The sequence below is a fragment of the Miniopterus schreibersii genome, assembly GCF_964146895.1.
Source record: "Miniopterus schreibersii genome assembly, chromosome: 6".
NCBI classification, from domain to species: Eukaryota; Metazoa; Chordata; class Mammalia; order Chiroptera; family Miniopteridae; genus Miniopterus; species Miniopterus schreibersii.
The window spans coordinates 16,506,820-16,529,343 of NC_138107.1; the positions used below are offsets into that span (position 1 = coordinate 16,506,820).

The window sequence follows — 22,524 nt, forward strand, 5'->3', positions numbered from 1 at the left end:
TTGGCCAACCGGGACACTGTGCAGAGGCTGGACTGAGGTCGGAGGGGGAAGAACACGCACTGTTGCCATGGAGACCGGGGCGGGGCCGTAGCGAGCGCCCCTCTAACGGCCAATCAGAGAACGCGGCCCGAGAGGCGCGGAGCCCGGAGGACTACATTTCCCAGAAGCCTCGCGGGCTCCCGTTGTTTTCCTGCTTTCAGTTCGCTGGACCGCTCCAGGCTGGCGCTGCCAGGAAGGCTGCGGGTGGGCCGGCCCGCCTGGCCGAGCCGAGCACGGTTCATGGTCTCCGCCGTGCCCTTCGTCGCTTGAGGCGGGGGCGCCCTGGCAGGGCGGCACGCCAGGCGCGGCGCGGGGCGCTCGCCGGAAGGGTGCATTGTCGTCCTGTCCTGCCGCTGAATGTCGGTCCCAGAGGATGAGGAGAGGCTTTTGCCGCTGGCCCAGAGATGGCCCCGAGCGAGCAAGTTCCTACTGTCCGGCTGCGCGGCCTCCGTGGCCGAGCTAGGTACCCGGCCGCCCACGCCCGGGCCGCTCCGCCGGTCGTTGAGCCGCCACCCTGGGCCCGAGGGGGTGGCGGGGGTGGGGTAGCGGCGGAGGGGAGGGGACAGGCGGTGGCTTCGTTCCCGGGGCGTGCGGCCCGCGGGGTTGTGCCCATTCCTTGCGCACGTGTCCCGCGGGTGCGACGGGGCAGGGGCCGGGTCAGCTTCGTGTGGAGGAGGCATCGGAGGTCGCTGAGGTCTTTGCCTTCCAGTTTCGTCTCCCTCGGGGGGTGCAGTTGTGCCCAGACATGTCCTTGGAGAAGCTTCCCGAGCTGTCATTCCGGTAGAGGACTCGTTTTCCCTTTCGTGAGGATGACGTTTTGAAAAACACAACCCACTTTCCATCCTGACTGAGCTCATCCCTGTGATCTGTATTCTTACACAGCCTCACTACATCATTGTCTTTGGGGTCCAAATTGTGGAACCGACTTGTGTGACTTTAGTTACGAACCTATCGCATTTATTGAGCATGTACTCGGCACCTGCCAGTTGACCGCTTTGAGCTTAATTCGTCTATACAGCTGTGCTTACCTTGCAGGATTCTGAGAAGGCAATGATATATATAAATGCTAAATCCAAGGCAGGACACCCAATGACGGTGATGTTATTATAATTACTGCAATGCTAGAGACTGGAGATAGAGTTGAAAAGACCCAGCCCTCACTTTGCAGGCTGGTGGGGAGACATGCATTATTATAATGAAGGTATTTTTAAGTACTATAAGAGCATTGAGGTGAACAGGTACATCTGCATAAGCAAGTCAGAGGCCACCCAGAGCAGAATGATGACGCCCTTGCCTGAGCAGGTGGTGTTTCTTCCAAGGATTTTGGGAGTAGTGCCTACTGTTCTCTGTGAAGCCTTCACTGTGCATTTTAAGGTTACCCTTTCATTGCCCATTTAAAACAAACAAAAAGCAACTGCTCCGATGTGATACCATTTGTAAATGTTTGTCCTGTTCTACAATGAGTTTATTTTGTATTTCCAGCAGAGCCAGCACATGATCTGTTGTTCTGCCCTTCGTGCTCCTCCACCCTTGCCCTTTGGACCCTCTACTTTTTTCTCTCTGTCCTCCCGAAACTGATGGAGAACTACTTTGATTCATTGTTTTTACTGAAATAAAATTGATCAACTTTTTTAAAAAACTAAAAGCAGATTGCTGAATGACTAGATATATTTCCCAGTTGTTTGTTTTTTGAACTGATGTTTCCCCCCATGACCGGTAGCTTTTGTAAAGGAACATTTCTTCTGTTAAAAATTTGTGGAGAGTTGTGAGGGGGCTGGAATGGGAGGCAGAGAGAATCAATACATGAGATGGTTTTGAGTGCAAAACAATTTAGGATCAGAACCTGAAGCATTATTTAAGTAACCAGCAAGAAAAACAGATTTATTTTGAGAGGCATAACTTATGCTCATATAGAGGCTCCTATGTCTTAAGACTTTTCAGATTTCGTGTTTCAATAAAGCATTACTTGGCTTTTCTATATGTAAACTACTTCTGTTTTAGAGAAACTATCAGCAAGATATAAACTTTTCCAAAGACCAGTGGTAAGAGTTAATATTCTCTTCCACTCCATTTTCTCTTGGAAAAGGCAGAGCTACGGTTTTGTATCAGGTGGTAGTCACTGAAAAGACTTATGTAATGTTAATAATTTTCATGAACTTACCTGAATCTGGTTATCTCAGTTATTCGGAACATTGTGTATATAAAGTTGTGAGCTTGATCTTCCTAATGTGGACTAGTTAGCTTCACTCGGTTTCAAGCTAAAAGGTCTATCTCTAATTCAAAATGTAATCATTAGAAAAAAAATTTTCAAGTACAGTTGATACTTGTAAGAAGGCCATGCATAAATCTTACGCGCTTTTAATAGGAGGACTATGAGCATGCCGCCCTCGTATATAAATGATGGCATTATAAACTCCATATTGCATCTTCTATATCTCAAACAACAGGTTAGTGATTCATCGGCACATGAACATCACCCATGAAATTGAAGAATTCAGCTTCATCCGGCATTTATTAAGAACCTAGCATAGGTAGCACAGTATTCTAAAAGTCACATTGGATCTTAATCATAATTGCAGTCGAGAGGACCTCACAGAATATGGACACCTGACATTATAACGATTAGAAAGCCAAAATTAAGGACAAAAATAAATTTTAGACTGAAATATCTTAATAAAGAGAACCTGAGGCTTGCCACTTTTACCCTGGTGATTTGGAGGTGCTTTCGTACAGTTGTTTATAAATTTGGGAGTGCGTAAGAATCAACTGATTTCCTAGCAGATTCTGATGTATTCTAAAATTTGAGAATCACTGATCTTGTGGTGACTAAAGTATTAGTCCTGTGGTTTTAGAATTTTTGTTTGTTTGTCTAATTATTATGGGTTTCCCCCTCATTTTGTTTGTTTTTTGTTAGCAACTTTTCCCCTCGATCTCACAAAAACTCGACTCCAAATGCAAGGAGAAGCTGCCCTTGCTCGGCTGGGAGACATTGCAAGAGAGTCTACGCCCTATAGGGGCATGGTGCGCACAGCCCTAGGGATTGTCCAAGAGGAAGGCTTTCTAAAGCTTTGGCAAGGAGTGACACCCGCCATTTACAGACACGTAGGTATTTATCTTTGATTCTGGCTGGTAAGTTTGTTATGATTTCTGTGTTTGTCTCCTCTGCTTTTCTGTTTAGCTATATCCAAAAACCAGTTAGTTTTTCCTACTAATGTTATAAACAAATATATAGTCTCTTAAAAAGAAGAAAATTAACTACCAATTGTTATTAAGGAATTATTGCCCTAAATTTTTAGAAATACATATAAAAGTATCTAGGGATGAACTATCATGATGCCTATAATAGACTTGAAAGTAATTAAGCAAAATAAATAAATAAATAAATAAAGCAAAAATGGCAAAAATGTTAATAATTGATAAACCTTACTGATAGATATTGAGGGAGTTGTGTGTTATTTTCTCTACTTCTCTGTTTCAAAATTTTCCTGATAAAATTTTTTTCAAGTTTAAGAAAGAAAAAATATATAATTGATGTTTTTCTCCACTACAGAAACTTTAAACACAAAATTAAAAATTTTTGTGTTGTTTGAAAATTAAAATATATTTGACCACAATGCCAAATCTCACCATTCTCAGTCCCATATGTTAGAAACCAGACTACTCTGAAGGCAGAAAGCAAGGACAACTCTATCCAGCCCTGGCAATAGAGTAAATGCAAAGCAGGTGCTTTTTGCCTCAGGTCTTCAGGCTACCTAACTAGCTATGTGGGCCTTAGTCACTCTCAAAGGAAAATAGGCGTAAGTACATTACAGCCAATGAGAACATTTTTCTGCTCTCCTTCCTGAGTGGCACTCACAAAGACTGGAGTTGCTGAGTTTTTAGCTTGTGGACAGGAGATCAAAAGGTGGTAGGTGTGGGATTTTTCTCCTCTACATTCATAGTGTTTCCTTAACTTTGAAGGGACCCTTGATCAGAGAACTGCCCAGGAGTAACTACCATCTTATTTTGAAAGCTTCAGTTCTTCAGATGAGTAAATCAGAGTGCATTCAGCAAGAACTATCTAGCCCTGGCCCATCTGGCTCAGTGTTTAGAGCATCAGCTCGGACACAGAAGGGTCTTGAGCTCGATTCCAGTCAAGGGCCTGTAACTCGGTTGCAGGCTCAATCCCTGGCCCTCAGGGGCATGTACAGGAGGCAATCGATGTGATGTGATGTCTCTCTCCCTTCCACTTTCTGTGAAAAGCAATGGAAAAAATATCCTCAAATGAGGATTAAAAAAAATAAAAATTTAAAAAACAAAAACAGCTATCCAGAAGTGTCCATAGAGACTGTTGTTATTTTTTACATTTTTTAATATCTTAAAATATTTCATCAAACTTCCTGAAATATCAATAAATCTCTCTATATGAATATCATGTGCTGATTTTAATTATCTTTATTTTCCAATCTTCTTTTTAGATTTTTTCCTTTGCTTCCCATTGTTGTTTTGAATTTCATTTCTTCTCATTTGTATTTGTTGATGACAACATATGGTTTTATAGTTAAGCTTCATATGTTTGACACTTGACTGTAGTAAATTATCCAATGAAGTTGTATGTGTTCATTGAATGAAAATGTCTACCGTGTACCCAGCTCTGTACTAGAGCATATAGAGTAATGAAAACCTACCTTGAAAAGCTCATGGTCTGATGAAAAGGTGAGCTAGAAAATGAAGTTAATCTCTAATCAGTAGGATAAATGCCGTATTAGATGTGTGCCTGTGTGGTTCTGTGAGAACAGAGGGGAAGCCTGGCAGGTGCCACTGACAGCCTGGAACAGTGGAGGGAAAGTCAGAGAGCATTTCTGGAAAAGTCGTTCTCCAAGTTGAGTTTTGAAGACTGGAAGGAGTTAGCAAAGCAGAGGAGGGAGAGTGCATTCAAGAAAGATCAGACAGCATGTGAGAAGGCCTGAGGCTGAAAAAGGCATGCCATGTAGAGAACCATCAAGAAGTCCACGTGTCAGAAGCATAGCTGCATGAGATAAAGACCCAGGCCACGTCAGAATGCCCTGTTCCTTTATTAAACATAGAGCTGAGTCCACCTTTTCCATGATCTCTTACACAGTGTACTCTGGAGGTCGAATGGTCACATACGAACATCTCCGGGAAGCTGTGTTTGGCAAAAGTGAAGATAAGCATTATCCCCTTTGGTAAGTTTTGTTTTGAAAATAATATGCTATTGCCCCTAAGGCTTTAATGTTTTATCCATTAGGTATATAAAATTGTGCATTTGTACCAAAATTGCCTCAAGTTTACAGGCTTAAAATAATATTTACAATATAAGTCCAAATAGTTGAGCATTTACTACACTTTGTATACAAATGTATATATGTATATAAAATTGTGTATATTATTTAACATTTTAATATTAAAAACTATTCTAGAGTACCTTCTTTATTCCTTTTTCTACTGAGAAATCCTGGGCTTTAGGATAAGGCAGAGATGGGCTCAAACTCCTGCCCCACCAATGTGTAACCTGAGCAGACTATTTGGATTTCAGCTCTGTGGTCTTTTAACCTTTCCCTCCGTAAACAGACAAAGCACCTACTTTCCTCTGATTTGTTCGGGTCTGTTCCTTGCTTTGTCTTATGCTCTTATGCAGGGGCCATACCAGCGTGATATTACTTACCACAGAACTTGTGAAATTAATGGTAACCTTTAAAAATGTATCTCCTTCTATAATCAGGAAGTCGGTGATTGGAGGGATGATCGCTGGCGTGGTTGGGCAGTTTTTAGCCAACCCAACGGACCTAGTGAAGGTTCAGATGCAGATGGAAGGAAAACGGAAACTCGAAGGGAAACCACTACGGTAAGTGCTCTAAGTGACACCTTTCTTTTCACCCTTGCTACCATCATATTTTGAACATTTACCTAGTGAATGTATGCATATTTGTAATTCGACATTCAGTAAAGACATTGATTCCGACTCTTGTAATTTGAAGTTGTATCCATTAAGGGGAGAGCTGAGATGGAGCTTCTCTTTGCATGATAAGGTTTACGTTTTCGCTACAGGCATATGTGTGTGCTGCTTTCCCAGCCCAGGCAGCCATGTAAAGAACTTGATCATTCAAGTTTGCCCTGCTGTGAGTCCCAGTTTTGCCATCATGGCTTGCTATTGTGGAAGTCACTTAACATGTCTAGTTTCTGTTTCTCTGTCTTTACAAAGGACCGTCTCAGAAGGTCTACCTGGCTCATAGGTGCCAAAAGCTTGGGTTCCTTCCCTTTCTCCCTGAAAGAAGGGAAATAGCAGAGTTGACCTTGCAAATGGTTCCCGCTTCCCTAATCCAGTTCCTCTTCTTTTTACCAAGTTTAAGGAATGTTTAAACTTATGCCTTTGTGATATAAAATCCTATTGCATTGCCCTATATTATCGAATTCTGCCTTTCTTCTAAGGGCTTCATGTTCAACAATTTATAAAAATACTGCTTACCAGTTTCCCCGGGAAAGGAGCAAAATCTTGTAGATAGACCCCTCCCAGAGGAAAAGTGCAGGATGCCTTGAGCTGAGTATGAAGGGGTCTAATCCTCTGAGGACTGCGGGTCTGTGGCTGAGCCAGAGCGGGGGGAGGTTTGGGGCCTCCTTTGGGAGTTCACTCCTGACCGCTGCTCTCTGCTCTGCCGCTCCCTGAGCTGACTCAGTGGAAAATGAGGCTGGGCTGGGAAAGAACATGCACCACAGAGGAGAAAAGGGAACCTCTCTGATTTAACCAAGCAGTTCACAGAATCCCAGGGCCTACTTTGTCCTCTGGCAGCAACATCTAATTACTCAGTAGCAGGGAGAAGTGATGTTGCCTTGGTTGGATACAGGGAGAGAACTAACTATTGGGATCCAGAAATATCTGCATTTTTAACTGATTGCCTCAGTTTTTTTACCCCCTCTCGCATCTTTAACGTTGGAACTTTTTGATTTGCTGTAGTAATAAAAAACATTGAATGTTGTTGTAAAGAACATGAATCTTGGGATGGATCAGACAACCTGGGATTCAAATCCAGCCTTTACCACATTCAAACTCTGTAACCCTAGTCAGGCTCCTTAACCTCTCTAAGCTTCAGTTTTCTCAGATGTAAATTGGAATAATAATAAACACTTCCATGGAGTTTTCAGAAATAAAATGTACCTTATGTATATAAAAAAGTCTAGAGCTTAATAAATTTTAGTTACATTGACCATTCGTGAGCATAACTTTCCATTTGGCATCACAGCAATTATGCATGCCTAATAAATACCGTATTATCTTTTCAGAGAGACTCAGAGAGTGTAAGGCCTGAGCAAAAGCCATACAGCTAGTAAGTGGAAAGGTAGCATTTGACTCCAGGTATTTCTAACTATATAAAATCTAGATTTTTATTTTATACTAGAGATTTCCAGGTTTGGTTCATGGTTTGGTACCATTTTTTATCTGGGTATAAAAAATAAGCAAAATAATAATCAAATAGTAAATTCTGATAAAGCCAAAAGTATTCTATTTTAAAACCTCTTATGATGAGGTTGTCCTTCATACTTTTTGGCCTAAAAATATTCTTTTATGAGATCCTCACATATGAGGATCAGTGTTTCTTTATGTTGTTATTTGGTGATATTTACAAAAAGTACAGGTCTCCCACAAAGTAGTGAAAGGAACCCAGAGGTATGATAACTACTGTTCCCTCCTATAATTAATATGTACCCTAATTATATAAAATATCAAGAAAGGAATTTTAATCCGTTCAAAAATCTAAGAAGTATGACACAGTTTATAAATATTTCCATTAAAAATGTTTAATTAAATGTTGTCCTTTTTTCTAAAGGGTTATTAAGTTTACCTGGAAATTAGACTTACGTGGATTGCTTTAATTTCTAACAATTCTGGATAATTAAGATATTATTTTACTCCAAATCATAAAAGCTATAGGCAAAGCTTATCTAGTTGCATTTCATACAAAGGAATGCATGCAGTTTTTACATTTCATTATTATTTTCCTTTAGATTTCGCGGTGTGCATCACGCATTTGCAAAAATCTTAGCTGAAGGAGGAATACGTGGGCTCTGGGCAGGCTGGGTACCCAATGTACAAAGAGCAGCGCTGGTGAATATGGGAGGTAATGGAAACTTCATTGAATGCTGAGAAGCATAATAGCCTTAATCATTGTAAGTACTCACCTCCGGGAAAATGAAAAATGTTATTATTTTTAGTAATATATATTGGCAACAGTCTTCTTTTATGTTGTAATATCATAATTGAATATTGAATTCCCCTAGAGCATTTTCACTTTTTTGTATGGTGATACATGAAAAGGATTATCAAAAAAAAAAGCAAATTGTGACAATAAAGATAAAAGACCAAATTATTTCTAAGGTCTCCTCTCTGGCCCCTACCTTCCTCTGAGATTCAAAAGACATTCATTGTTGAATAAATAAATTTCAGCCTTCTTTTTCTTTCTGTTGCTAGATTTAACCACTTATGACACAGTGAAACACTACTTGGTATTGAATACGTCACTTGAGGAGAATATCATGACTCACAGTTTATCTAGGTAAGTGGTTGTTTTAGTTTTAGGCTTTATGTTTTTTCTTTAGATCACCTTTTCTTCCATGTGTGGTATATACTCGAACTTTTTATCTCTTTTGCTTGGGAATCTAGGGATCTCACACTTAGAGAAAGGTGATAGTACATTTATAAAGAGCAATTTTCTTAAAGTTTGTTGCAGTTAAAACGGGGAAGACAGAAGCAAAGTTGTAGAATGTTTCCTATTAAACCTCCCAAATATTTGCACCTTGATGGGGCCTTTCCAGGCTCAGGTTCTGATAATGGACTCTCCAGCTCAGTTGAACAGATATATTTGAGCATCTTCTATGTTAAAGGCACAGTGCAGGCCCTTGTAATCAGTACAAAAGGTAAACCCAACTCCTTCCCAGAAAGTTTACCAAGACAAGCATAAAAACACTGTACAGTAAATGCTAAAAGAAAGTGACTAGTTACTGTAGAGTTCAGAGGAGGGAGATGTAATAACCACTTGGAAGGACCTACAAAGGAGACAGAATTAGATACCTGTTTTGAAGAGCAATAGAGACAGGAAGAAGAGCATTCCAGAAAAGAGCAGTATGTACCTTAATCTCTTTGCAACACAGTTTCAAATATCCATCAGAGTGAGTTATTTTCTAGATCTCTAATGTCCTTAACATTATAGTGATTTTATTCAGCTTCTGATCTTGTTTCCAAATTCTAGAACCCTGTATGCTATTTAGACAACCCCAAAAGTAAATTAAGTGTCAAACCAATGATATTTGGAGACATTAGATATAGATAAAAATGATTCCTAAGTCAGGTCCACCTTAACTAAATATTCCTAGGGTAGTGTTTCTTCATTCCTCCTCTTTTAAAATAAGTGTTTTTAGTGTTGCTGTGGCAATCTTTTTATATGTCTTTGCTTGCTGTTCTTTCCCATTCCAAACTCTCACCCAGGTGTGTTCTCTGTACCATACCTTCTCTACAAATAGTCCAGCCTCCTCTTTCACAGAAAACTGAGAATTTTAGGGCTCCTTCCACTTTTACCTCCATCCCTATAAATATGTGCATTATATCTGTAGTCACCCTTACTTACTTTCCTCCACTATTTTTGTGCCTGCTGTCCCCTCTACCTGTGAGACTTTCTTCACTAGTTTCTACCTCGTCAAGTCATCGTGAGACTTATCTTCCCAGATACTTGTCTGCTCCAGTGTATGCTGTACTCTGGGAGCAGGTTATTCAGGTCTGTCCGAAAGTCCCACAGTGATATCATCTCTGTTTCTCTTACACCGTCTTTCTACCCAAAGGGTCTTTGAAATCCCACATTTCTCACCTAAGATTCACAGATTTCCCAGCACTAGTAAATCTGTTTCACGTGTACTACTCCACCTCCCAGATTAAGTCTTTTTTGGGAAGACTTAAGATTTCTAGCTGTAATGTTCCAGCCCTGAATCTGTGAAAATATATTAGCTTTATTCTTCTCTAATTCAGGTTTTGAGAAAATGGGATGATTGGTATTTGGCTCATTTTTGAGCTCCACCCACTGGATCAGGTTTTTAAATGGGTTGGTATGAATATGTGAGGCAGCTCAAAAGTTGCTCACTGTGAACTCAAATCTAAGTAGGTAAACAGTGCTTTGTGATCTGAAGGTTGTGGATACTGTGTCATAGGACAAAGTGAATGCTTATGGAGGCGTGAAGGGGTTGCAGCTCTACAGTCAGAGAGCTTTACACAGGCCATCAACATCTGAGGGGAAAGGAGTTTAATGTGAAGGAGAATAGTAAAAATAGTGTAAGCTCTGCACTACACACTTAAACAAGGTAAAAATGGTAAATTGTATGTTATCTATATTTTAGCACAATTTTTAAAAATGGTGTAAATAAAAGGAAGTCCCGGGACGGGGCAAGAGCAGTAGAAGACTATGGTTAGAATTTTAGTGAGATGGGAAGGCAGGTAGCAAGAAAGATGGAAGTTGAATTAATGGTCAGGAAATTGTGTAGAACGTAAAGATCAGGATAATCCCCTTTTTTCTTTTTGTAAAATCATGAGGCTATTAAGAGGTAAATCTGTGCAAAGGTCAATCTCCATTGTGTGAAGATAAAACCTGAGCATGTTTATTTTGTTGATCCTGATGAGTATCGCTCATTCTGACACAGTGCTGATGGATTATTTTAAACTAGTCTTGTAGAGAGCCACTTGTCTCCTAGGGAGAAGAGGAGACTTGTTCAGTCCCTCTGTCCATTTTCACTCTAGCTGTGTCCTGGGCCTCATTTTAGGGTATTACTTGCAAGGAGTGATAAACGTCAGTAGCGAAAGTACCAATGCCCATTATAAGTAGCTTGGCAAAATCTATGTTCCTGTTATTGCTCTATCTTCTTACTTCAACTCTAGGTGCCATCTCACTTGATGCCTTTTCAATACATGATTTGCTCTCTTTTAATGTTTATTTTTTAAAGATGTCTAGCCAGATCATACTGTGGCCTCAAAACAATTTGATATTTTGTGTTAGTTAAGAAATTTCTGTGTGAAAATACAAAGGTATATTAAAGTCAATGATATTAAACTTTGAGTTTCAAAGACTCTGAACCAACAGGAAAGAATATGAAAAGAGCTATAGTCTGTATTACCAGAATATGTATACAATACTTTTTTCCACATAGGTCATTTGCTGTAATATGTAAATAGGTTGTATGGAATCCTTCTCTTGAATTCAAGTAGGTCTGAAGTGACCTTTCCTTTGAATGTTAAGTCCTGATCTGAAGCAGGTGGAAAGAGTCTGGGCACTTCCTGCAGTGGCAGTTTAGAGTAAGAGGAGTATGAAGATTCCTGGGGCAGCTTCAGCTTTCCTACCACAGAGCCTTAAGGCTTCAGAGAGCTCAGTGGTCCTTATCTTTGTGAGGTATTGATGTGCCCGAAGGACATAAAAGTTTTACACGATTTTCCTTTCTAACTTTCCATTAGCAAACATAAGCCATTCTCCAGGCTCCCATGATCCCAGTCCCTGGACTCAGCTGCCACCTTCTGGGGCATGGGCCTCTGTTTTCTGTGATCAGGTTGACCCCTCCTCTTTTCCTCAGATGCCTTTCTCTCGGAAAACTTTTTAAGTAGTTAATGTTAAGTTTTATTTTATTTTTTCCATCACCATTTATCCCCTCGATGCCCTCTTCCGCTTTCCCCCACTCACCTCCACCCCTGAAATCACCACACTGTTGTCCACTTTTCAGTCACTTACTTCCATGCTCTTGATTTACTGTGCAGGACAGTAGGTTGACCACACCCATTTTGCCTCTTTTGAGTAACTGACAAGAAGCCTTTTACGGGGAGTGATTAACCTTGTTGGGTAAAGAGAGAGGGATAAGCAGAAACTCCTCAGACCTTGTGCCTGAGCATAGATTGAGGAGAAAACTGAAGTTTCCAATTATGTGGGGTGCAGGGCATTCCAAATGAAAGAATTAAAGGCATGGAGGTGTTGGTTAGTGTGTTAAGTGCAGAGAACTACACTTAGTTATCACTTAGTTATATTGTTAGAGCATAATGGGCAGAGAGAGAATGTCTAGAATAAACCCAAACTCCTTCGTAGCCTTCATGGGCTGAGCTCTGCCTGCTTTAGTTTTTCATCTGGCGGGGCTCTCCTTCAGGATGCCACAGCCACGTTGGTTGCTTTCTGTCTCTAACACGCCAAGAGTATTCCTGACTCGGGGATTTTACTGTGCTCTTCCTCCTGCTTGCACAGCTCTTCCTCCAGGTCTTCACATAGACACTACTTCTCTGCTGTCACCCAGTGACTCCCTATCACATGACCCCATTTCATTTTCTCGTAGCACTTGGCATCTGAAACTATTCACTTCTCCTCTGCCTCTCCCCACGTGGACCGTCAGTGCCTCGAGGGCAGGATCTCACCATCGTCTTGTTCCCTGTCTAGAAGAGCGCCTCCCTCAGTGGGTGTTCAGTGTATAGTTGACTGACATTCTTTAACGAATTTAGCATTGATTTTAGTGCTAAAAGAGCATTATTGTGAAGAACATTACAGTAATTTATTTAGCGTTCTGTTGCTTCTAAATATTAAATTCCCTCTTCTTAAAATTTAGAGACGGCTGCACATCGTCATTTGATTTCCTCTATTTGCATTTTTAGTTTATGTTCTGGACTGGTAGCTTCTGTTTTGGGAACACCAGCCGACGTCATCAAAAGCCGAATAATGAATCAACCGCGAGACGCGCAGGGCAGGTGCGTAGGACGCCCCCGTGCGCAGGCCTGGGCACCTGTAACAACGCCGCTCTTCAGACATGGCCCCTTGTTTGTTCTTAACAGAAGTGTGTCTGTGTGCGCAGCAGGGAAATTGGTTTTATGCAATTACTTGCTCTTTGGCTGATGGCAAAGTACTGTGCCTTTGGGGAAATAAGCCAATTTAACAATCGTATTATTTAGACACAAGATACTTATCGTGACTTTATTGTTTTCAAGGAGGTTTTGAAAACATACTCTGCTGAGAATTTACAGAGTACTTTCTTCTGAAGCTTATGACTTGCAGGTGACACGGAGAATCTGATTTGACCTAAACCAGTACGTTCTCTCTGAAAGAGATCAGGTAGAGTGAATTCTGAGTATAAGACCAAGGGTGGGATGAGTCAGAAGAGTCAACCTTGGAAATACCTTCAAACTCAAAAGAGGTGATCTCCACACAGCAGGTCCTCAGACAGTATCATTCACTCAGCATTGTTTCCTTTTAATGTCAATGAGATGCCGTAGGAATTTAACTCTTGTTTCTGTCAATTGGCCTGTGGTAAAATTGATTTTGCTATACATCATTTTGCTTAAAGTCACAGAACCTATCAGCATTAAGTGAGGACTTACTGTATACAGAACCACAAGTAGTATTTGTTCTAAACTAGCAGGAAATAATTTAACTTACAGTAAGTTTCCTTAGGCTATTTTTAATTTTATATTTTATTTATACATGTATGTACACACAAGAAATTTAATAGAATTGTCTTGTTTCCTTTTTAGGGGACTTTTGTATAAGTCATCCACTGACTGCTTGATTCAGGCTGTCCAAGGAGAAGGGTTCATGAGTCTGTACAAAGGCTTCCTTCCATCTTGGCTGCGAATGGTAAAGTTAGGTCTTGCCTTCCTTTGTTTTGGTTTTCTTTGTACTTAAATTACTTTTTATCTATAAATATTTTCCCTTTTCTCTTCTGGTTTCTGCCATGGCCCTGCTCCCAAAACACAGTTCTTTTTTTCTTTTTTATCTTTCTTGTTCTCTTTTACCTCTCCCCAGAGTTCTATTACCTTCTTTGGTAGATTAAAGTAAAATAATTTAGTTACCTCCAGAAATTAATAGTTTGATATTCTGTTGTTATAAAGCCATTGGATAGATTCTTCTGCAATATAAAGCCTTTAGTAGTCTATTTAGCCAAAATATCTAGTTCTGGACAGGTATACTGATACAATACTAGGGATCATTCCTATGCAAATGCTGCTGTTTCAAACAAAAGTTGTTACTTTGATGGCAAATGTTGCCTTACCCATTCTTAGTAAGAAAGCATTATGTCATTTTTATTTGGTTTAGGTGTTGTTTTTTACTAAAGTAAACCAATATGTAGAATTAGACAGACTTATTTAAAAGACATAAAAATATAACAAAAACAAAGTACCCAGGTATTTTGTAAGTTAGAAAATATTTGAAAGAATGGCTGAGTTGTGAGTTTAGAAATTCAAACAATCAATACTTTATAATATCGAGGGCCTGCTCAGTACGGGCTTTGGGAGGAACAGAAGTCTCAGCCCCTGCCCCAGTGCTGGAGCTTCTAGTCTAGGTGAGGACAAACACAGAATAAAAAACTAGACTTCATGAGCGGTAGGGGAAAGTGCACGGTACTGTGGAACTATATGGCCAGTGAGCATAGCCTGGCTGAAAGATTGAGAAAACCCTTGGAGAATAGACTTTTGAATTGAGAGTTGAGGAATGAGTACTGCTTAGCCCAGTAAAAAAAGGGGTCAGAAGGAACATTCTAGGTGGACAGAGTAGTTGGAGTGGACAGAGAACTTCATGAGTTCAAGGAACTGAAGGAAAAACATGAGGCGAAGGCCCAGAGATGTGGAGGAGAGTGGCACAGGGTGAGGCCAGGGAGAGGCAGGGACCAGATTGGGAAGCGCCCATGATCCGTAAGAGTAAGGGGACTAGCTGGCTGCCATGGGGTTCCAGAAAAGTCTAGGAGTAGTGATAGATGGAAGATAACGATAGCTTGGACTAGAGTGTAATAGTGGGGACAACCATGGCTCAAAGTATTAAAAACTTGCTCAAGTTCATATAGCTGGTATGTGGCAGAGCTAGGAATTGACTGTTCACCTCTAAACTCATGCTCCTGAATAATGCAGTATACTGAGTGACTGCTCAACTCTAAACCCATGTTCATAAATAATGCAGTATCCTGAGTGTCTGCTCAACTCTAAACCCATGCCCCTAAATAATGCAGTACACTGAGTGTCTGAAGATCCTACAGCTAGTTATAGAAGTTTTAAACAAAAAGAGAAAGTATGTAGTGATAGAGAGCTGTTACCAGAGACAGGCTGGCTAACCACCAAAGATCACCAGGGTGACATTGCCCTGTTGATTTGCCATAATTCATGACCCTGACCTTAGGAACCTGACTCATGTGTATGTCCAAGATAACTGGCCTTGCAAATACAGGTTCACTTCAGCTGAACTCACTGAAATTGATGAGCAAACTGCAGTATCACCTCAACCACATTGAGACACACTTAGCAAGTGGTTCAGATGCTGAAGTCCTCTGGACAGCTTGCTTCCTCCTTAATTGAAGCAATAAGGGGAGCCGAGTTACAATCAGAAGATTGCTTGCTGAACACAGAATAATAATAATAAGGAGGAGCTATTTGTAAACTTAATACTAAAGACTATCAACCCAAGAGCCCTTATGTATTCAGTTCCACAGTAATAGGCTTGGAGAAGGACTCTGCTCTTTTCCTGAGAGTTATGGCAGTGGGTAGGCCAGAGAAGACAACACGGGCTCATATATACTTGGATTATTTTCATTGGTACAACTGTGCCAATGAGGAAAAAACTAGTAAATATGTCCTACCCACATATACTCCTTCACAGAGGCTCAGTGTACCCCATTTCTATACTACACATATTTTCTGGCTATGTGGTCTCCCTCTTTACTTTCCATTCAAAACCCAGCTAAACTCAGTCCCAGTCCCTTCCACCAGGTAGAGGCAGTACGACCTCGGCTTGCTCAGTCCCTAATGAATATACATTTCATTTACATATAGTTTGGTTGTTGTGTCACTAACATGAGGAAGAAGTCTAATTACCAGAACAATTAGGAGTAATTGCATAGTCCATTCTTAACTAAGACCTCTGCTCCTCGACCCGACTACAGTTATGTTCTTGGTTCATCTTATTGTTATTGTCACAAGAATCTGATATCATCACAGCTTCGCATTCTTATTTTGTCTATGTGTTTATACATTTAACTGACCCAGATGTGGTCTCCTAAATCGACTCTTTAGTAAATTCTCAGTCTACCAGTGTAACATATTAATATTTCCAAACACATTGACATATATTGCTTTATAGACTTTCTTAACCAAATACATTTTATAATCTAATTGCTTAAGCTTATTTCTCTAGTTTGATAGAGTTTCTCTCTGATCAACATTACCCATCACCTGTGAACCAAACTAGACAGGAATTGGATCCAAAACACCCTTTCTCTAATGGTTACGTCCAGTGTTTACTCTGATTTCCCTGTGTTTTTAGCATTTATATCTTCTATTGTCAAATAACCCTCATTCCCTTATATATATAATTCCTTCTGACACAGTTATAACTTCACTCAAGTTAGTCAAATCTTTCTGAGCAGGAAGCTCTTCTCTATTAAATGTGAATTTTTATACCCATTTTGTGATACATGAGGTGTTAGTTTTGTGACCTCTCAGGATATTCTTTCATCTTCACTTGCAAGTCCGTAAGTGCCTCCTTGTCGTGCTCCATATACAAACTACACATAGAGGAGCCAGCCTGGAGTTCAGGCATGCTGAGCCTGCTCCTTTAGGCAGAAATGTGCAGTAAAAAGAGCTCTAAAAAGGAGGCCAGAAGCCTGTGGTCTAGATCCACAACATTCTAGTAGGCATTTGATGGCTAAGCCTCAGTATCCTCATCTGTATAAAAGGGATGTCAACTGTAAATTGTTCAGAGAAAATATACAACATGAAAATGTTCTGTGAGAAATACACAACACGAAAATGCTTTGTGAGTTATAGAGTGCTTTACAAAGGCAAGATAAAAATATTTGTTTTCAGCCTAGGCATATTCAAAACAACTTGGTCATTCAAAGATGTGTATGCATGCATGTAGAATATTCATAATTGCTTTGAAATTTGCACTAACTTCTTTGGTTAATCTTTCAGACCCCTTGGTCACTGGTGTTCTGGCTTACTTATGAAAAGATCAGAGAGATGAGTGGAGTCAGTCCATTTTAAGCCCTTAAAGATACAGTGTTCAGTATCATTGAAATATGGGCATCTGCAACACACCCCCTATTATTTCTACCTCTTTAGGAAGACACCTTGCTCTTCAGAGACTGTGATTTATAGGGGGCATCACTTTCTTTTTCTCTGGAGTTCCCTTTGACTCCTCTTTGTGCAGAAGCAATCTGGCTGGATCACATAGGCCACCCAGTGAGACCAGCAGAGCACTTCCTAAAGAATGCAGTCCTGACATTACCCTGGGAGATCTGCCCTTTGAGGTGTTATTTATGCTGAAGAGCCTGCTTAGAGGAGGCGAGCCAGAGGGAGACAGCATCTCAGACCTGGAGTAGACAGCAGAATGGGGAAGAATACATCCATACAGAGTGATGAAGAACTATATTTTACCTGTTACATCAGTCTTTCCAATTGGAACTTGATAACTCACTTTCTGTTGTTAAAGTGTACACACTGTTAATTAAAGAGAGGTGAATGAAAATTCATGAATAAACACTTTGAATTTCCCTAGTGTTGAAGGAAGTTAATGTACCTTTTCTTGCCAGGATGATGAAAAAAGTCAAGTTGGTAGGATGTTTGGATGAAGGAAGAAGCTGCTTTCTGTCAGTGCCCCATTGTTAGGTCTGCATTCATTTGTCAGCACTCCACGCACATGCTGAGGGCCTCCTGACAGCCACAGACTGAATCTTGATGAAAACAGAGTATTTACTTTGTCAAATATCCTGTTACAACTTGGATTTGTTGCTAGCTCTCAAGAAACTTCAATATATTAAAAATACAACTTGTTTGATTAAAGTGCAGGTGCATAGATCTTTCTTATAAAGCAACTTATCGTAAGCCCTTTAGTGGCATTTTAAAAGCATGGCTGAGGTTAAGCCATCCAGTCCTGACATGCACCCTTTCTTGTCTCCCTTTCGCTAACACTGAGGACCCTAGAAAGAGAGCGAGAGAACTCAGAAACCATACTGAAGCTGTCCCTAGCCTGAATCTTACCCAGTTTGACAAAGCTTCCTGGCAAAGATGATAAGTATAACCTGACTATGATATAGTTATATCTCTCTCCAATCCCTGAATCACGTCCATTTTCTAATTTTAGAAAGATGAGAGAGCTTTTGAGATTCACCCATATCCACCTGCTCCCCCAACACCAGACGGTGGGCATGTCTGGATGGATGGCTACAGTGATGGGTGGAGACTGTAACTGTCAAAATAGGAAAACTTAGAGTCCAGGCCCAAGAAAGACCTTGAGGCCAACTGAACAGTTGTTACCATGGGCATGGGTGCTGTTGGACAAAAAAGTTTACAAGTGTTCTGTGGTCGCACTAATGAGTAATCACTGCCATTTAAGAGGGGAAGTGTACTTTAAAATATATTTTACTGTGATGTACTAATTTATAGTTGCTTATCGTTTTTCTGTACAGTTTGCATGAAATCTTCAGATGGTGTAGTTTCCCATTGCATTTGTCAGTCTGTATGCATTGAGTTGGTAAATACATTTAAAATAATATTATGTTATTAAATTCCCAAGTGTTCTGCATTAGAACCACTTGGGGAACTTTTGTTATTTTGAGTTTTATAGTATTTAATAAGTAAAGACTCGATCAAAAGAACTACATGCAGACTGGACCATAAAAATTTTATTCAGCTTTATTCTTGAGGGACTCAGGGTGAAAACATTGCTTAAGTACTGAGACTCTTCCTTGGTATCTGGATTCAACATGAATAATTGGACTATTTTAACCTGAATTGACTCTCTGGGATCATCTGGTTTAACCCTTTCATTTTATGTGTTTGGAAACTAAAGCCCAGAGAAGTAGAGTTGTTCATGTTTACAAGCTACTTAGTAGCAGAGCCAGGATAAAAATACAGATTTAAGTACAACTAACAGCTATTGTACAGATTTTTCTTTATGGCATTTTTTTGTCATACATGTTAAATTAACTTGAATTGCCTTTAGCATAAATTTTAGAATGGAGTCACCATGCTTTAGCTTGAACATTAAGACCCTCCATACTCTGACCAGATCCTGTGTGTTAAACACATATAGCCCATTACATTCATACTTTTCCAATGAAATCACACCCATTAATGTATTCTGGAACTTTGCTTTACTTTCACCAACTTGAAATCATCTTGTTCCTCTCCAAAATAATCAACAGTAAATAGAAAGTACTAAAAAGTTCAGTAATTTGTGTCCATACTGAAAGGCATAACCATTTCAATCTCACTTTCTTATTATACTACATTTAGTATTTACCTTCAGTTCAGTATAACACTTGATAACACATAACACCTAAGTTTCTTTTGCTTAATCTCCACATCTTTTCTCAAATCATTTTTTTTCCCTCATGGAAAAATATATATATTCTTACTTTTAATTATATAGCTATTTGTTCTTTATAAGTGAACTAGCATATATATCTAAACAAAGAGGTAACATTTCCTAAGTTTGCTTTTAGTACGGGATAATGTCTTTATCAACTTCTCAAATCCTGTTTTGCTATAAGTGACTAGTAGTGGTAAGACTAAGTTTTGTTTTTATGTAGCTCTCATTGGTAGCATTTCTTTGATGTTAGGTACTGAACAAAAGTTGATTATAGTTATAACATGAATCAATTAATTTTTGTCTTCATTATTTTAAGAATCTCCCTATCCTAAGACTAGTCAGAAATTTCTTTCACTTTGATAAGAAAAAGTAAACAAAGTCAAGGAGGTTTTAAATGTAAAAAAAAAAAAAACACAAAACTGTCATTTTCAAAGTTTTAAGCCCAACCATTTATTAACAATTGAAATAGTTATGTGTGTTCTTTGTTAATGAAAATAGACCCCCTCAGGACCTCCACAGGTTTGATTTTAATACCTGTGGTTAAAAAAAAATTAGGCGGGGGGGAGGAATATTCAATTCTCTTCTCCCCAATGAAACCAGGACTCTTTAAAACAATTACAAAACAAGTATATATTATTATTAAATGCCAGGTAATGTGGAAGAAAGACAACGTGGGTTCTAAAGACCTTTATCTGACTGGGATTCTACTTCTGACAAAGTATAACTATGATCAGTTTCCTTCTCTTCGCTTGATTTCCGTTTCTCCATAAGATGAAATGACTGAACTCTAGAAACTTAAATTGCAGGTACTTGAAGGGGGCCATTATACCTGTGCCATGTGGAAAAAAAAGTAGGATTAAAAATATTTATTGGGATTTGTTTTTCCCTGGATTTAATTTCTCATAATTCAAGATTGGGAAAGGTTTACTCAGGCCTTAAAGTATAACACAAACTTTAAAAAAGAAAAAAAAACAAGATTTTTTAAAAATGGTATCATACAAACTTGGTATATGGTTGGCCTGTCTCACCCAGAAACCCACAGGGTAGCAGTCTTCCTTCAGACAACTCTGGGCAACTCAGTTTGACAAATTCTCACCTTCAGTGACTCCTTTCTATACACAGTAAAAATTTAAATCCTTAGTACTACATCCAAGGACCTCTCCATCTGACTTCATTTCTCTAACCTTGGTGTTTCACTGCCTGCCTGAACTCTACCTCCTTTTACATGCATTGCTTGCTGATTTCTCTAGAGATGCTCTTGGCTGCCTTTCATGCAGTTTGTGCTCTGCTCTCCACCTGACTTCCCTCCCATCACCACCACCCATTCCTCCTCACTTCATTGGTTAAATCCAACATTCACGTCTAGAATGATCTCCGAGGACTTCGACACCTTCCACCCGGCGCTCCCATCGCCTCCCCTACTGCGGCTGCATGTCTGAATGTATGGATGTCTGCCTGCTTCCCCTCTGCAGAATGAACCCGCGGGCAAGGACCATCTGCTGCATCTGTTTCCCTTACACAATTCAAACAGAAGCCAGTTAGGAGGTGTGGGTTGAATTCAGAGATCTTTGGAGCATGGAGAGAGAAAAACATGTATGCACACATGATTAAGTCATTTGTTGTTTTCTTCCTAACGTCAGAATAATTAGGTTGGGTCAGTAACACTTGATTTCATGAGATTCTTAACCATATTAAGTGCTTAACTGCACTTTCTCAAGATCATGTGTGTTTACACATATGTAATTATTATTTTAAAGACGTATTCATCAGTTTAATAGCTATTCCACAAAAATCTAGAATTTGAAAGTTTTAAATGATATATTTGGTGAGTTGATGGGGTGACTTTATATTAATATTCATTTTAGAGTGTATATGGAACTTATCACTCTTTGGGCCTTCATTGATGCCATCCAGCTGCACATTTTGCCCAATCAAGTGTTTTAATTTTATTACTTCTGAATTTTGAGGAATACATGATTATTTTCCTTTCCCCATACTTTGCCCCCAACAGGCTGCTGTGATTGTCAACAGCAGCAGGATCCACATTGAAGGTTTGATAAAAGCAGATGAAGATGCTTAAAGATGTCTATTTGCTGAAAATATCTGGTAACAAACAGGAATATATGTGAGTAAATACAGTGCGTTACTCTGATTTTTAAAATAAATGTTTTAAGTCACCTAACTGGCTGTTAAGGGTTTTGTTTTGTCCTGGTGTGTGGTTTTATCTTGGTGCACTTTTTAGTTAAGATGGTAACATTTAGAGATGATTTTTAAATACTGATCTTCACTTTTTACAAGTGAAAAAGAAACTGGCTTAATTTAGGATGTCAGATCTGAAACATTTATATTAGGGAAAGGATGCACATACGTTATCACTATACATTTACTAATTTATAATAAATTATAAATTTATATATATAATAAATTACACATAATCCAATTCATCTATTAATCCAGTTCTCCCTACTAATCTAATTCTGCCCCGACTACAAAGGATGGATAACTGTTAATTGCAATGATGGACAAGCTCACTGGCTGAGGACAGAAGAGGCAAATAAAATGGGGATTACTTTAAGCATCAGAGAATTAGTCCCTTCCTTTCTGATACCACGTTCTTTTATTTCCACACTGTTCCCTCCTATCATTTGTTTTTCCATTACTACTTTTCAGTCTCTACTGTCTGTTTCTTTACTGACAAATTCTTCAATTTTTGTTCTCAAGGTTCTATTCTTGGCCCTCAATTTCATAAACATTTATGTACATACAGGTTTTCGTATGAACCTAGGTTTCCAATTCTCTGGGACACATGCCCAAGGTTGCGATTGCAAGGTCATATGCCAAGTACATACTTACTTTTCAGAAGGTGGTTCCACCGTGTTGCATTCCCACAGGGATGTGAGGGATCCAGTTCCCTCCACATCCTGGTCAGTACTGATGTTCTCACTAGTTTCCAGTCATCGTAGGGCCGTAGTAATATACAGCTGTGGTTTTGGTTTTCTCTGACGGCTGATATGCTGAACACCATTTCATGTGCTGCTTTGCCATCTGTTTGTTCTCTTCAGTGAAGTGTCTCTTCGCATCTTTTGCCCGCTTTTCAAATTGGATATTTTTTACGGTTGAGTTTTGAATG

At 39.6% G+C, this 22,524-nt stretch overlaps 1 protein-coding gene across 6 annotated transcripts; it reads left to right on the forward strand.

Annotated features, from left to right (window-relative positions):
• Positions 1–173: 173 nt before the first annotated feature.
• On the forward strand, positions 174–21,574 carry SLC25A27 (solute carrier family 25 member 27). 6 transcript variants are annotated; one of them, XM_081140348.1, is made up of 9 exons: positions 174–502; positions 2,954–3,145; positions 5,141–5,225; positions 5,762–5,884; positions 8,041–8,153; positions 8,504–8,588; positions 12,695–12,787; positions 13,568–13,670; positions 16,994–20,350. In XM_081140348.1, exons 1-9 carry the CDS (start codon positions 397–399, stop codon positions 17,063–17,065), a joined length of 972 nt encoding a protein of 323 aa, XP_080996474.1. In that variant the 5' UTR covers positions 174–396; the 3' UTR covers positions 17,066–20,350. The 6 variants fall into 6 exon arrangements, with proteins under 6 accessions (XP_080996474.1, XP_080996475.1, XP_080996476.1 ...); XM_081140349.1 differs by lacking the exon at positions 16,994–20,350 and adding an exon at positions 21,406–21,574 and having other exon boundaries at positions 182–502; XM_081140350.1 differs by having other exon boundaries at positions 182–502; positions 17,144–19,792.
• Positions 21,575–22,524: the final 950 nt, after the last annotated feature.